This window comes from Pristiophorus japonicus, chromosome 6, assembly GCF_044704955.1.
Source record: "Pristiophorus japonicus isolate sPriJap1 chromosome 6, sPriJap1.hap1, whole genome shotgun sequence".
NCBI classification, from domain to species: Eukaryota; Metazoa; Chordata; class Chondrichthyes; family Pristiophoridae; genus Pristiophorus; species Pristiophorus japonicus.
In genome coordinates, this window is record NC_091982.1 from 183,123,314 (window position 1) to 183,138,162 (window position 14,849).

General features: G+C 47.0%; 1 protein-coding gene across 1 annotated transcript in view; it reads left to right on the top strand.

The window, feature by feature from the left end:
* Positions 1–480: 480 nt before the first annotated feature.
* lsg1 (large 60S subunit nuclear export GTPase 1) overlaps positions 481–14,849 on the top strand; it is a 53,025-nt gene continuing 38,656 nt past the window's right edge. The window contains exon 1 of the mRNA XM_070883470.1: positions 481–710. Coding sequence (XP_070739571.1) covers positions 618–710 — 93 coding nt within the window. The 5' untranslated portion in view covers positions 481–617. The remainder of the gene's footprint in view (positions 711–14,849) is intronic.

Below are 14,849 nucleotides of genomic sequence, written 5' to 3' on the forward strand. Positions count from 1 at the left end.
TGATGGGGAAGGCAATCTAGACATTGCATCAACATTACTGTGATCAGCTGATCATGTGTATTCAGTATTATATGTATATGCTGACAAAATCATCACACCTAGAATTCTATTAACTAATACGCTGTCATTTTTTAAAAAATGGGTGAAATACATTTTACAGTAAGTGATTGATCCACTCTCTGAAACATGGAACAAAAACTCATCCCCACAGAATTCAATGAACTAGAACAAGGTACTGGTGATTTTATATTTTCCAGATTAGTACCGATAACATGTGAAAACACAAATTGAAAGACAAAATAGTAATTTAAAATAACATCCAGAACCAATGTAGTTTTAATAAAAGTGCACTTTGCTAATCATTCCTCTGAACTGACAATCAACCTGTGAAACTAGGCGGAAACCTCGAGTCAGAACTGCTGGATCCGTCGGAAAGAGTTTGTCCTCAGCCCGGCCGCCATTGCTGGTGACGGTTTGTCAGATCACGTGTCGGGAGCGCGCTGCTTGTTCGGGAGGAGGTCGGCATCGGGTCGCTGCTGGAACCGGAGCGGCGAGTGTGAGAAGACCGGGAGAGCCGCGGAACGGGAACGGGAGCCGGGAGCCGGGAGCCGGGAGCCATGGGCAAGAAAAAGAGCGGCGGCAGCCTGGGCCGAGCCATCATCAAAGACAAGAATCTATCCGGCAGGAATCAGAGGAAAACCGACTGTTGGGTGAGCTGCCTCGACCAGGACCTGTTTATTGCAGGAGAAAACCCAGCCCCCAAACACCGAATCCCCCCCCCCCCCCAAACACCGAATCCCCCCCCCCCCCCCCAAACACCGAATCCCCCCCCCCAAACACCGAATCCCCCCCCCCAAACACCGAATCCCCCCCCCCAAACACCGAATCTCCCCCCCCAAACACCGAATCCCCCCCCCCAAACACCGAATCCCCCCCCCCAAACACCGAACCCCCCCCCCCCCAAACACCGAATCCCCCCCCCCAAACACCGAATCCCCCCCCCCCAAACACCGAATCCCCCCCCCCCAAACACCGAATCCCCCCCCCAAACACCGAACCCCCCCTTTCAAACACCGAACCCCCCCTTTCAAACACCGAATTCCCCCCCCCTTCATAGAAACATAGAAAATAGGTGCAGGAGTCGGCCATTCGGCCCTTCTAGCCTGCACCGCCATTCAATGAGTTCATGGCTGAACATGCAACTTCAGTACCCCATTCCTGCTTTCTCACCATACCCCTTGATCCCCCTAGTAGTAAGGACTTCATCTAACTTCTTTTTGAATATATTTAGTGAATTGGCCTCAACAACTTTCTGTGGTAGAATTCCACAGGTTCACCACTCTCGGTGAAGAAATTCCTCCTCATCTCGGTCCGAAATGGCTTACCCCTTATCCTTAGACTGTGTCCCCTGGTTCTGGACTTCCCCAACATTGGGAACATTCTTCCTGCATCTAACCTGTCTAACCCCGTCAGAATTCTAAACGTTTCTATGAGGTCCCCTCATTCTTCTGAACTCCAGTGAATACAAGCCTAGTTGATCCAGTCTTTCTTGATAGGTCAGTCCCGCCATCCCGGGAATCAGTCTGGTGAACCTTCGCTGCACTCCCTCAATAGCAAGAATGTCCTTCCTCAGGTTAGGAGACCAAAACTGTACACAATACTCCAGGTGTGGCCTCACCAATGCCTTGTACAACTGTAGCAACACCTCCCTGCCCCTGTACTCAAATCCCCTCGCTATGAAGGCCAACATGCCATTTGCTTTCTTAACCGCCTGTTGTACCTGCATGCCAACCTTCAATGACTGATGTACCATGACACCCAGGTCTCTTTGCACCTCCCCTTTTCCTAATTGTCACCATTCAGATAATAGTCTGTCTGTTTTTACCACCAAAGTGGATAACCTCACATTTATCCACATTATACTTCATCTGCCATGCATTTGCCCACTCACCTAACCTATCCAAGTCGCTCTGCAGCCTCACAGCATCCTCCTCGCAGCTCACACTGCCACCCAACTTAGTGTCATCCGCAAATTTGGAGATACTACTTTTAATCCCCTCGTCTAAATCATTAATGTACAGTGTAAACAGCTGGGGCCCCAGTACAGAACCTTGCGGTACCCCACCCGTCACTGCCTGCCATTCTGAAAAGTCCCCATTTACTCCTACTCTTTGCTTCCTGTCTGACAACCAGTTCTCAATCCATGTCAGCACACTACCCCCAATCCCATGTGCTTTAACTTTGCACATTAATCTCTTGTGTGGGACCTTGTCGAAAGCCTTCTGAAAGTCCAAATATACCACATCAACTGGTTCTCCCTTGTCCACTCTACTGGAAACATCCTCAAAAAATTCCAGAAGATTTGTCAAGCATGATTTCCCTTTCACAAATCCATGCTGACTTGGACCTATCATATCATCTCTTTCCAAATGCGCTGCTATGACATCCTTAATAATTGATTCCATCATTTTACCCACTACTGAGGTCAGGCTGACCGGTCTATAATTCCCTGTTTTCTCTCTCCCTCCTTTTTTAAAAAGTGGGGTTACATTGGCTACCCTCCACTCCATAGGAACTGATCCAGAGTCAATGGAATGTTGGAAAATGACTGTCAATGCATCCACTATTTCCAAGGCCACCTCCTTAAGTACTCTGGGATGCAGTCCATCAGGCCCTGGGGATTTATCGGCCTTCAATCCCATCAATTTCCCCAACACAATTTCCCGACTAATAAGGATTTCCCTCAGTTCCTCCTCCTTACTAGACCCTCCGACCCCTTTTATATCCGGAAGGTTGTTTGTGTCCTCCTCGGTGAATACCGAACCAAAGTACTTGTTCAATTGGTCCGCCATTTCTTTGTTCCCCGTTATGACTTCCCCTGATTCTGACTGCAGGGGACCTACGTTTGTCTTTACTAACCTTTTTCTCCTGACATATCTATCGAAACTTTTGCAATCTGTCTTAATGTTCCCTGCAAGCTTCTTCTCGTACTCCATTTTCCCTGCCCTAATCAAACCCTTTGTTCTCCTCTGCTGAGTTCTAAATTTCTCCCAGTCCCTGGGTTCGCTGCTTTTTCTGGCCAATTTGTATGCCACTTCCTTGGCTTTAATACTATACCTGATTTTCCTTGATAGCCACGGTTGAACCACCTTCCCTTTTTTATTTTTACGCCAGACAGGAATGTACAATTGTTGTAGTTCATCCATGCGGCCTCTAAATGTCTGCCATTGCCCATCCACAGTCAACCCCTTCAGTATCATTCGCCAATCTATCCTAGCCAATTCACACCTCATACCTTCAAAGTTACCCTTCTTTAAGTTCTGGACCATGGTCTCTGAATTAACTGTTTCATTCTCCATCCTAATGCAGAATTCCACCATATTATGGTCACTCTTCCCCAAGGGGCCTCGCACAATGAGATTGCTAATTAATCCTCTCTCATTACACAACACCCAGTCTAAGATGGCCTCCCCCCTAGTTGGTTCCTCGACATATTGGTCTAAAAAACCATCCCTTATGCACTCCAGGAAATCCTCCTCCACCGTATTGCTTCCAGTTTGGTTAACCCAATCTATGTGCATATTAAAGTCACCCATTATAACTGCTGCACCTTTATTGCACGCACCCCTAATTTCATGTTTGATGCCCTCCCCAACATCACTACTACTGTTTGGAGGTCTGTACACAACTCCCACTAACGTTTTTTGCCCTTTGGTATTCTGCAGCTCTACCCATATAGATTCCACATCATCCAAGCTAATGTCCTTCCGAACTATTGCCTTAATTTCCTCCTTAACCAGCAATGCTACCCCACCTCCTTTTCCTTTTATTCTATCTTTCCTGAATGTTGAATACCCCTTGATGTTGAGTTCCCAGCCCTGATCATCCTGGAGCCACGTCTCCGTAATCCCAATCACATCATATTTGTTAACATCTATTTGCACAATTAATTCATCCATCTTATTGCGGATACTCCTTGCATTATTCGAATTTTGCTGTACAATGGCCCTTTTTGTTCTTTGCCTTGGGTTTCAAACACGGAATTCCCCCCCCCCTTTCAAACACGGAATCCACCCCCCCCTTTCAAACACGGAATCCCCCCCCCCCTTTCAAACACGGAATCCCCCCCCCCTTTCAAAGACGGAATCCCCCCCCCTTTCAAACACGGAATCCCCCCCCCCTTTCAAACACGGAATCCCCCCCCCCTTTCAAACACGGAATCCCCCCCCCTTTCAAAGACGGAATCCCCCCCCCTTTCAAAGACGGAATCCCCCCCCCCTTTCAAAGACGGAATCCCCCCCCCCTTTCAAACACGGAATCCCCCCCCCCTTTCAAACACGGAATCCCCCCCTTCAAACACGGAATCCCCCCCCCTTTCAAACACTGAATCCTCACCCCCCCCCCCTTTTCAAACACCGAATCTCCTCCCCCTTTCAAACACCGAATCTCCCCCCCCCCCCCCTTTGAAACACTGCCGATTCCCCCCCCCCCCCGGCCGAGCGCCGACCCCCACCCGCCAAGCGCCGCCCCCTCCCCCCTGCCAAGCGCCGACGGCCCCCCTCCCAAATACCCCCAAACACCAAACCCCCGCAAATACCGACCCACCTCCCCAAAATACCCCCATACACTGTTTTAACCCCCGCTAAATACTCCCATTCACCGACTCCCACCCAATACCCCCAAATGCCACCCCATCCCCAACAATACCCTAAAACACCGATCCCCTCCCAACAGGACCCCCAAATGCTGCCCTCCTCCCAACAATACCCCCAAATGCTGCCCCCCTCCCAACAATACCCCCAAATGCTGCCCCCGCTGCCAAAAATACCCCCAAACGCTGCCCCCACTGCCAAAAATACCCACAAACATTGATCCCCCTCCCCAAAATACCCCTAAACACCGACCCCCCCCCCCCAAAAAAAATACTCCCAAACACCGACCCCCTAAACTGACCGATTTAATGATATGTCAATAAACAACTCCAGGTACAGCTCATAATGATACCTGGGTGTGATTACAAGATTTTAATTTGACTTCAGGTTTCCAATGGCGATGATAAAGCATTACACCTCAGTTTTACAGCAGATATTCTGTGAACGTCTTGTAAAATTACACTCTTGCAGTTACTTCTGGGTATCTATTATTGATACTTATAATTTTCTCAAATTAGGACATTTTCATGCATATAATTTATCACACAGCTAAGTCAAGTGATTTGTTCCTTGAACGTGTTGTCGCCTCCAAAATCAGCTCCCATCTTTTCTCCAATTCCATGTTTGAATCCCTCCAATCCGGTTTCTGCGCCGCAGTACCGAAATGGCTCTCATCAAAGTCACACATTACATCCTTTGTGACTGTGACAAAGGCAAGCTATCTGTCGTCGTCCTTCTTGACTTGTCTGCAGCCTTTGACCTGGTTGACCACTCTTTTTCCTTCTCCAATGCCTCTCCACTCGTTCAGCTGGGCAGGACTGCACTCACCTGTTTCCATTCTTATCTATCTAATCGTAGCCAGAGAATCACCTGCTTAAGAACATAAGAATTAGGAACAGGAGTAGGCCATCTAGCCTTTGGAGCCTGCTCCGCCATTCAACAAGATCGTGGCTGATCTGGCCGTGGACTCAGCTCCACTTACCCGCCCGCTCTCCGTAACCCTTAATTCCCTTATTGGTTAAAAATCTATCTATCTGTGATTTGAATACATTCAATGAGCTAGCCTCAACTGCTTCCTTGGGCAGAGAATTCCACAGATTCACAACTGTCTGGGAGAAGAAATTCCGTCTCAACTCGATTTTAAATTGGCTCCCCTGTATTTTGAGGCTGTGCCCCCGAGTTCTCGTCTCTCCGACCAGTGGAAACAACCTCTCTGCCTCTTATCTTGTCAATCCCTTTCATTGTTTTAAATGTTTCTATAAGATCACCCCTCATCCTTCTGAACTCCAACGAGTAAATACCCAGTCTACTCAATCTGTCATCATAAGGTAACACCCTCATCTCCGGAATAGCCTAGTGAATATATTCAAAAGGGAGTTAGATGAAGTCCTTACTACTCGGGGGATCAAGGGGTATGGCGTGAAAGCAGGAAGTGGGTACTGAAGTTTCATGTTCAGCCATGAACTCGTTGAATGGCGGTGCAGGCTGGAAGGGCTGAATGGCCTGCTCCTGCACCTATTTTCTATGTTTCTATGAATCGTCTCTGTACCCCCTCCAAAGCTAGTATATCCTTCCTTTAGTAAGGTGACCAAAACTGCACGCAGTACTCCAGGTGCGGCCTCACCAATACCCTGTATAGTTGCAGCAGGACTTCCCTGCTTTTGTACTCCATCCCTCTCGCAATGAAGGCCAACATTCCATTCGCCTTCCTGATTACCTGCTGCACCTGCAAACTAACTTTTTGGGATTCCCTCTGCACCGCAGCATGTTGTAATTTCTCCCCATTCAAATAATAATCCCTTTTACTGTTTTTTTTTTTCCAAGGTGGATGACATCACATTTTCCGACATTGTATTCCATCTGCCAAACCTTAGCCCATTTGCTTACCCTATCTAAATCTCTTTGCAGCCTCTCTGTGTCCTCTACACAACCCACTTTCCCACTAATCTTTGTGTCATCTGCAAATTTTGTTACACTACACTCTGTCCCCTCTTCCAGGTCATCTATGTATATTGTAAACAGTTGTGGTCCCAGCACCGATCCCTGTGGCACACCACTAACCACCGATTTCCAACCCCGAAAAGGACCCATTTATCCCGGCTCTCTGCTTTCTGTTAGCCAGCCAATTCTCGATCCATGCTAATACATTTCCTCTGACTCCACGTACCTTTATCTTCTGCAGTAACCTTTTGTGTGGCACCTTATCGAATGCCTTTTGGAAATCTAAATACACCACATCCATCGGTACACCTCTATCCGCTATGCTCGTTATATCCTCAAAGAATTCCAGTAAATTAGTTAAACATGATTTCCCCTTCATGAATCCATGTTGCGTCTGCTTGATTGCACTATTCCTATCTAGATGTCCCGCTATTTCTTCCTTAATGATAGCTTCAAGCATTTTCCCCACTACAGATGTTAAACTAACCGGCCTATAGTTACCAGCCTTTTGTCTGCCCCCTTTGTTAAACACAGGCGTTACATTAGCTGCTTTCCAATCCGCTGGTACCTCCCCAGAGTCCAGAGAATTTTGGTAGATTATAACAAATGCATCTGCTATAACTTCCGCCATCTCTTTTAATATCCTGGGATGCATTTCATCAGGACCAGGGGACTTGTCTACCTTGAGTCCCATTAGCCTGTCCAGCACTACCTCCCTAGTGATAGTGATTGTCTCAAGGTCCTCCCTTCCCACATTCCCGTGACCAGCAATTTTTGGCATGGTTTTTGTGTCTTCCACTGTGAAGACCGAAGCAAAATAATTGTTTAAGGTCTCAGCCATTTCCACATTTCCCATTATTAGATCCCCCTTCTCATCTTCTAAGGGACTAACATTTACTTTAGTCACTCTTTTCTGTTTTATATATCGGTAAAAGCTTTTACTATCTGTTTTTATGTTTTGCGCAAGTTTACTTTCGTAATCTATCTTTCCTTTCTTTATTGCTTTCTTAGTCATTCTTTGCTGTCGTTTAAAATTTTCCCAATCTTCTAGGCCCCAAGTTTCCACATGATTTGCTCCTGATTTTTAGGAGCAACTGGTGGAGAACGGAGTATCTTAGAAATCGCAATTCTCCACATTTAAGTTTTCTGCAGTTCTAGTCATGTAGAACAGTTTCACTTTGGAACAGAATTTATTTTTCAAAAGGGGGCGTGTCCAGCCACTGACGCCTGATTTGAAAGTTTCCACAGTGAAAACGTACTCCAAACTAACTTGGAATGGAGCAAGTGAAGATTTTTGTAGGCCTGAAAAAACCTTGTCTACACATTAAAAAAAATCAGGCGCAGGTTACAAATTAGGCGTCCGGAACGAGGTGTGTGGGGGGGGGAGGGAAGTCATTACATTCTACAATAAATCCTTAGTTATACTTATACAAATATTATACAAATAATTCCAACCTGAATAAAAATTTATAAGCAAAGAAAAGATTAAATAAACCATGTTCCTACCTGTGCTTCAGGCAGGGAGAAGGCTGCAGGAAGCCTCAAGTTGAGGCAGCCGTTCCCGACAGCAGCGGGGTGGGGAGGCGGGGGGGGGTGAGGCAGGGAGGAGGCAGCCATTCCCGACGGCAGAGGGTTGGGGAGGAGGCATTGAGAAGGCTGCAGGAAGCCTCACAAGTTGAGGCAGCCATTCCTGACGGCAGTGAGGGGGAGGCAGTGAGGAGGCAGCCGTTCCTGACGGCAGCGGGGGGGGAGGCAGTGAGGAGGCAGCCATTCCCGACGGCAGTGGGGGAGGGAGGAGGCAGTGAGAAGGCTGCAGGAAGCCTCACAAGTTGAGGCAGCCGTTCCTGACGGCAGCGGGGGGGAGGCAGTGAGGAGGCAGCCGTTCCCGACGGCAGGGGAGGGGGGGAGGAGGGGAGGAGGCAGTGAGAAGGCTGCAGGAAGCCTCAGAAATTGAGGCAGCCATTCCTGACAGCAGAGGGGGTGGGGAGGCCCCCCTGCCGTCGGTCGGGCCCGTCGGGAAACAGCTGCCTCAACTTCTGAGGCTTCCTGCAGACTTCTCACTGCTGCAAGAGGCCTCAGTGCTGATCATGGAAGGGCAATGTGGTTTTATTAAAAAATGTTAAAAATTGAACAGCTACAAAGAACTACAAAAATGGCCGAGTGCCAATGTTTCCTTCACACTGCGCGTGCGCGAACGCTCCAATGCGCACGCGCAGGGTTGCCGGCACGAAAAAAACTCATTTAAATGGTACCCGCCCCCTCCTACTTACAAAATTGGCGCTGGGGTTGGCTCCGCCCCCTGGGCGCCGCGCCAAGCTGACATCGAGCTGCAAAGCGCTCGAGAATAGCGCGTTTTTTTTCAGGCGCCATTTTCGGCGCAAAAAACAGGCACCCAGCTCGGAGGGGCGCCTGTTTTGCCGCGTGTGGAAACTTCGGGCCCTAGTTTCCCACTAAGCTTGGCCACCTTATACGCATTGGTTTTTAATTTGATACTCTCCTTTATTTCCTTGGTTATCTACGGCTGGTTATCCCTTCTCTTACCGCCCTCCTTTTTCACTGAAATATATTTTTGTTGAGCACTATGAAAGAGCTCCTTAAAAGTCCTCCACTGTTCCTCAATTGTGCCACCGTTTAGTCTGTGTTTCCAGTCTACTTTTGCCAATTCTGCCCTCATCCCACTGTAGTCCCCTTTGTTTAAGCATAGTACGCTCGTTTGAGACACTACTTCCTCACCCTCAATCTGTATTACAAATTCAACCATACTGTGATCACTCATTCCGAGAGGATCTTTTACGAGGAGATCGTTTATTATTCATCCACCTTGGGGGGAAAAAAAACAGTAAACGGGAATATTATTTGAATGGGGAGAAATTACAACATGCTGTGGTGCAAAGGGACCTGGGGTCCTTGTGCATGAAACTCTTTTTGGAGTTTACCTGCAAAACAAAAACATTAATCGGTGCCACCCGCCCTGGATGACACACCAGACATTTACAAGGCCCTCTTTTTTTTTGGGCACTAAAATCAAATTTTCCTTTTAAGGTTAGTTTGCAGGTGCAGCAGGTAATCAGGAAGGCAAATGGAATATTGGCCTTCATTGCGAAAGAGCTGGAGTACAAAAGCAGGGAGGTCTTGCTGCAACTGTATAAGGTATTGGTAAGGCCGCACCTGGAGTACTGCGTGCAGTTTTGGTCACTTTACTTAAGGAAGGATATACTAGCTTTGGAAGGGGTACAGAGACGATTCACTAGGCTGATTCCAGAAATGAGGGGGTTACCTTATGATGATAGATTGAGTAGACTGGGTCTTTACTCCTTGGAGTTCAGAAGGATGAGGGGGTGATCTTATAGAAACATTTAAAATCATGAAAGGGATAGACAAGATAGAGGCAGAGAGGTTGTTTCCATTGGTGGGGAAGACTAGAACTAGGGGGCACAGCCTCAAAATACAGAGGAGCCAATTTAAAACCGAGTTGAGAAAAAATGTCTTCTCCCAGAGGGTTGTGAATCTGTGGAATTCTCTGCCCAAGGAAGCAGTTGAGGCTAGCTCATTGAATGTTTTCAAGTCAAAGATAGATAGATTTTTAACCAATAAGGGAATTGAGGGATACGGGGAGAGGGCGGGTAAGTGGAGCTGAGTCCACGACCAGATCAGCCATGATCTTATTGAATGGCGGGGCAGGCTCGAGGGGCGAGATGGCCTACTCCTGTTCCTAATTCTTATGTTCTTATGTTCCTGTCTCATTACACAAGACCAGATCTAAGATAGCTTGCTCCCTTGTAGGTTCTGTTCTAAGAAACAATCCCATATGCATTCTATGAATTCCTCCTCAAGGCTACCCCGTGCGATTTGATTTGACCAATCGATATGTCGGTTAAAATCCCCCATGATTACTGCCGTTCCTTTTTCACATGCCTCCATTATTCCCTTGATTATTGTCTGCCCCACCGTGAAGTTATTATTTTGGGGCCTATAAACTATGCCCACCAGTGAATTTTTCCCCTTACTATCTCTAATCTCCACCCACAATGATTCAACATTTTGTTCATTAGAGCCAATATCGTCTCTCACAACTGCCCTGATAGCATCCTTTATTAACAGAGCTACCACACCTCCTTTCCCTTCTTGTCTATCTTTCCGAATTGTCCGACACCCCTGTATGTTTAATTCCCAGTCTTGGCCACCCTGCAACCACGTTTCTGTAATGGCCACCAAATCATACCCATTTGTAATGATTTGTGCCATCAACTCATTTACTTTATTTCGAATGCTGCGTGCGTTTAGGTAGAGTATTTTAATACTAGTTTTTAAACCATGATTTTTAGTTTTGACCCCTCCTGCAGCTCCTTTATATTCATACATATTGTCCCTTCCTATCACCTTGTGGTTTACACTTACCCCAGTGCTACTCTGCTCTGTTGCCTCCTGCCTTTTGCATTCTTTCTTGGGGTCCTGTTCATCTGAGCTCTCACCCACTCTAACTAGCTCAGAGCCCTCTCCTGGGTTCCGAATACTCCTCGCATTGAGGCACCGAGCTTTCATGTTTGCCTTTTTAATTACACTTTGACCCTTTAGAATTTTGCTGCACAGTGGCCCTTTTTGCTTTTTGCCTTGGGTTTCTCTGCCCTCCACTTTTACTCATCTCCTTTCTGTCTTTTGCTTCTGTCTCCATTTTATTTCCCTCTATCTCCCTGCATTGGTTTCCATCCCCCTGCCATATTAGTTTAACTCCTCACCAACAGCACGAGCAAACACTCCCCCTAGGACATTGGTTCCGGTCCTGCCCAGGTGCAGACCGTCCGGTTTGTACTGGTCCCACCTCCCCCAGAACCGGTTCCAATGCCCCAGGAATTTGAATCCCTCCCTGCTGCACCACTGCTCAAGACACGTATTCATCTGAGCTATCCTGCGATTCCTCCTCTGACTAGCACATGGCACCAGTAGCAATCCCGAGATTACTACTTTTGAGGTCCAACGTTTTAATTTAGCTCCTAGCTCCTTAAATTCGTCTCGTAGGACCTCATCCCTTTTTTTAACTATATCGTTGCTACCAATGTGCACCACGACAACTGGCTGTTCACCCTCCCTTTTCAGAATGTCCTGCACCTGCTCCGAGACATCCTTGACCCTTGCACCAGGGAGGCAACATACCATCCTGGAGTCTCGGTTGCGGCCGCAGAAATGCCTATCTATTCCCCTTACAATTGAATCCCCTATCACTATCGCTCTCCCACTCTTTTTCCTGCCCTCCTGTGCAGCAGAGCCAGCCACGGTGTCATGAACTTGGCTGCTGCTGCCCTCCCCTGATGAGTCATCCCCCTCAACAGTACTCACCTGCAACGGGCCCTCTGCCTGCCCTCACATCGTTACCTCTGGTGTCCCCCAAGGATCTATCCTTGGCCCCCTCCTATTTCTTATCTAAGTGTTGCCCCTTGACAACATCATCCGGAAACACAGCGTCAGTTTCCACATGTACACCAATGAGACACAGATCTACCTCACCATCACTTCTCGGCCCCTCCATGGTCTCTAAATTGTCAGACTGCTTGTTCGACATCCAGTTCTGGATGAGCTGAAATTCTCTCCAATTGAATATTGGGAAGACCGAAGCCATTGTTTTCGGTTCCCGCCACAAACTCCGTTCCCTAGCCACTGATTCCATCCTTCTCCCCGACTCCTGTCTGAGGCTGAAGCAGACTGTTCACAACTTTGGTGTCATATTTGACCCTGAAATGAGCTTTCAACCACATATCCGCAGCATAACGAAGACTGCCTATTTCCACCTCTGTAACATCGCCCATCTCTGCCCTTCCCTCAGCTCATCCGCTGCTGAAGCCCCCATCCATGCCTTTGTTGCCTCGAGACTTGACTATTCCAACGCACTCCTGGCTGGCCTCCCACATTCTACCCTACATTGAGGTAATCCAAAACTCGGCTGCCCATGTCCTAATGCACCAAGTCCCACTCATCCATCACCCCTGGGCTCTCTGACCTACATTGGCTTCCGGTTAAGCAACGTCTCGATTTCAAAATTACCATCCTTATTTTCAAATCCCTCTATGACCTCACCCCTCCCTATCTGTAATCTCCTCCAGCCCCACAACCCCTTCCCCCCCCCCCCCCCCCCCCCCCCCCGCCGAGATGTCTGCGCTCCCCTAATTCTGCCTTCCTGAGCATCCCTGATTATAATTGTTCAACCATTGTGGCCGTGCCTTCTGTTGCGTAGGTCCCAAGCTCTGAAAACCCCTGCCTAAACTTCTCCACCTCTCTACCTCCCTTTCCTCCTTCAAGAAGCTCCTTAAAACATGCCTTTTTTTTACCAAGCTTTTGGTCACCTGCACTAATTTCTACTTATGCGGCTCGGTGTCAAATTTTTATTGCATTAATACTCCTGAGTTAAAGGTGCTATATAAATACTGGTTGTGACACAAAAAGCCCTGTTTTTTCACCCATTTCTTCCCTCGATTGCAGCACCAGCATTGAAGGAAATTTGTTCATCTCACTGGGGCTGTTTAAAAATTTGAATGAAAGTGCTGGGGAGTACATAGAGAACCTGTAAGACCAGTGGTTACTGTAATAGCTAATCTTGCAATTGGTAGCACTTACCATAAGTTAGGCACTTGCAACTGGAAGATGGCAAAGAGGAGCGGCGCCTCAGCACTTTAAACTAAGCTGTTGGCGAGAAATGAATAGACTGGCCTGATACACACTAAAAAAAATTATCTTCTGCAGATGCCTAGTATTGCCAATTTTTGTCATGTCAAATTGCTTGTCCTACTCGTAACTCACAGGCAAAAAATCCTCTGTGACTGCGACTGGTGCATTTTATCTCATCATCCTCCTCTGTAGCCTTTGACACAGTCTCTTTGCAATGCCTCTCTGTTCAGCTCAGTGAAACTTCCATTATTTGGTTCAACTCGTACCTATTCAATTTTAGTCAGACATTTCCAGTAATGGTTTCTCATCTTGGCCCTGCACCATTGCCTCTGGATTCCCCCAAGGATCTATAAACGGGCCCCTTCTCTTCCTGATCAACATGCTGCCCCTTGGTGATATCATCCAAAGACAGGGAGTCAGCTTCCATGTGTATGCTGAAAATACCCAGCTCTATACTTCTACCACCTCTCTCAACCCCCTGCACTGCTGCCAGACTGCTTGGATAAGCTGAAATCTCCTCGATGTTAAGTCTTCGGTCCCCGCCACTAGCTGCATGCCACTGATTCTATCCCCCCCCCCCCCACTGTCTCGGGTTGAACTAGACTGTTCGCGTTCTCAGCATCTTATTCGGTGCTGGGCTGAGCTTACGACCTCATTTACTTTTCATCACAAACACTACCTACTTGCACTTCCATAACTTGCCCTTACCTCAGCCCATCTGCCGCTGAAACGCTCATCCATGGCTTTCTCGCCTCCAGGCTAAATTTTTCCAATACTTTCCTGGCTGGCATCCCATCTTCCATGCTTCATAAACTTTAGCTCATCCAAAACGCTGCAGCTCATATGTTATCCTACACCAAATCCTGCTCATCTGTCACTCCATTCCTTGCTGATCTATACTTTTTTTTAGTCCCCCATTGTCTTCAATTTAAAGTTCTCATCTTTGTGTTTAAATCTCTTTATAGCCTCGTCCCTTCCTATCTCTGTAACCTTCTCCAGCCGCCTGGCCCCCACACTGATCCCCTCCACATTTCCATCTCTCTCTCCTTTAAGACCTGCATTAAAATCCATGTCTTTGGCCAAGCTTTTGGTCGCGCCTCCTAATATTTCCTTTCACTCAGCGTCCAATTTTGTTTCATTATGCCTTTGTGGGGCTTCTTTGGCTGTTTTTGTACATTAATGGCACTATATAAATGCAAGTTATCTAGAAAACATACTTTGTGTCTGGATTTTGGATGATGCACTGTAGTAATTAAATTTATGTGCAACACTTTTATATTTTAAAATTTTAATGGTAATATATAAATATACTGATGTATGGTAATATATAAATATACAAATATATTTTAGATTTATACTTTTTAAATATTTCTGGCAATTTTTGGATTTAGGTAACCTGGGCTGCATTTTTCTGTGCTTGCGAAGTGTTAGTGGAAAAGTTAGCATGAATATCAACAAGAAAACCTGATTTATACTTGGGGGAGGCTTACTTTTTTGCTATCAGCAAACTGAGGGAATTGTATCCCTCAAATTCCTATATCGTCATTGAGTTTATTAAGCTAGGTTGAATGTTAATATTGCTGATGTTGCTATGTTAAT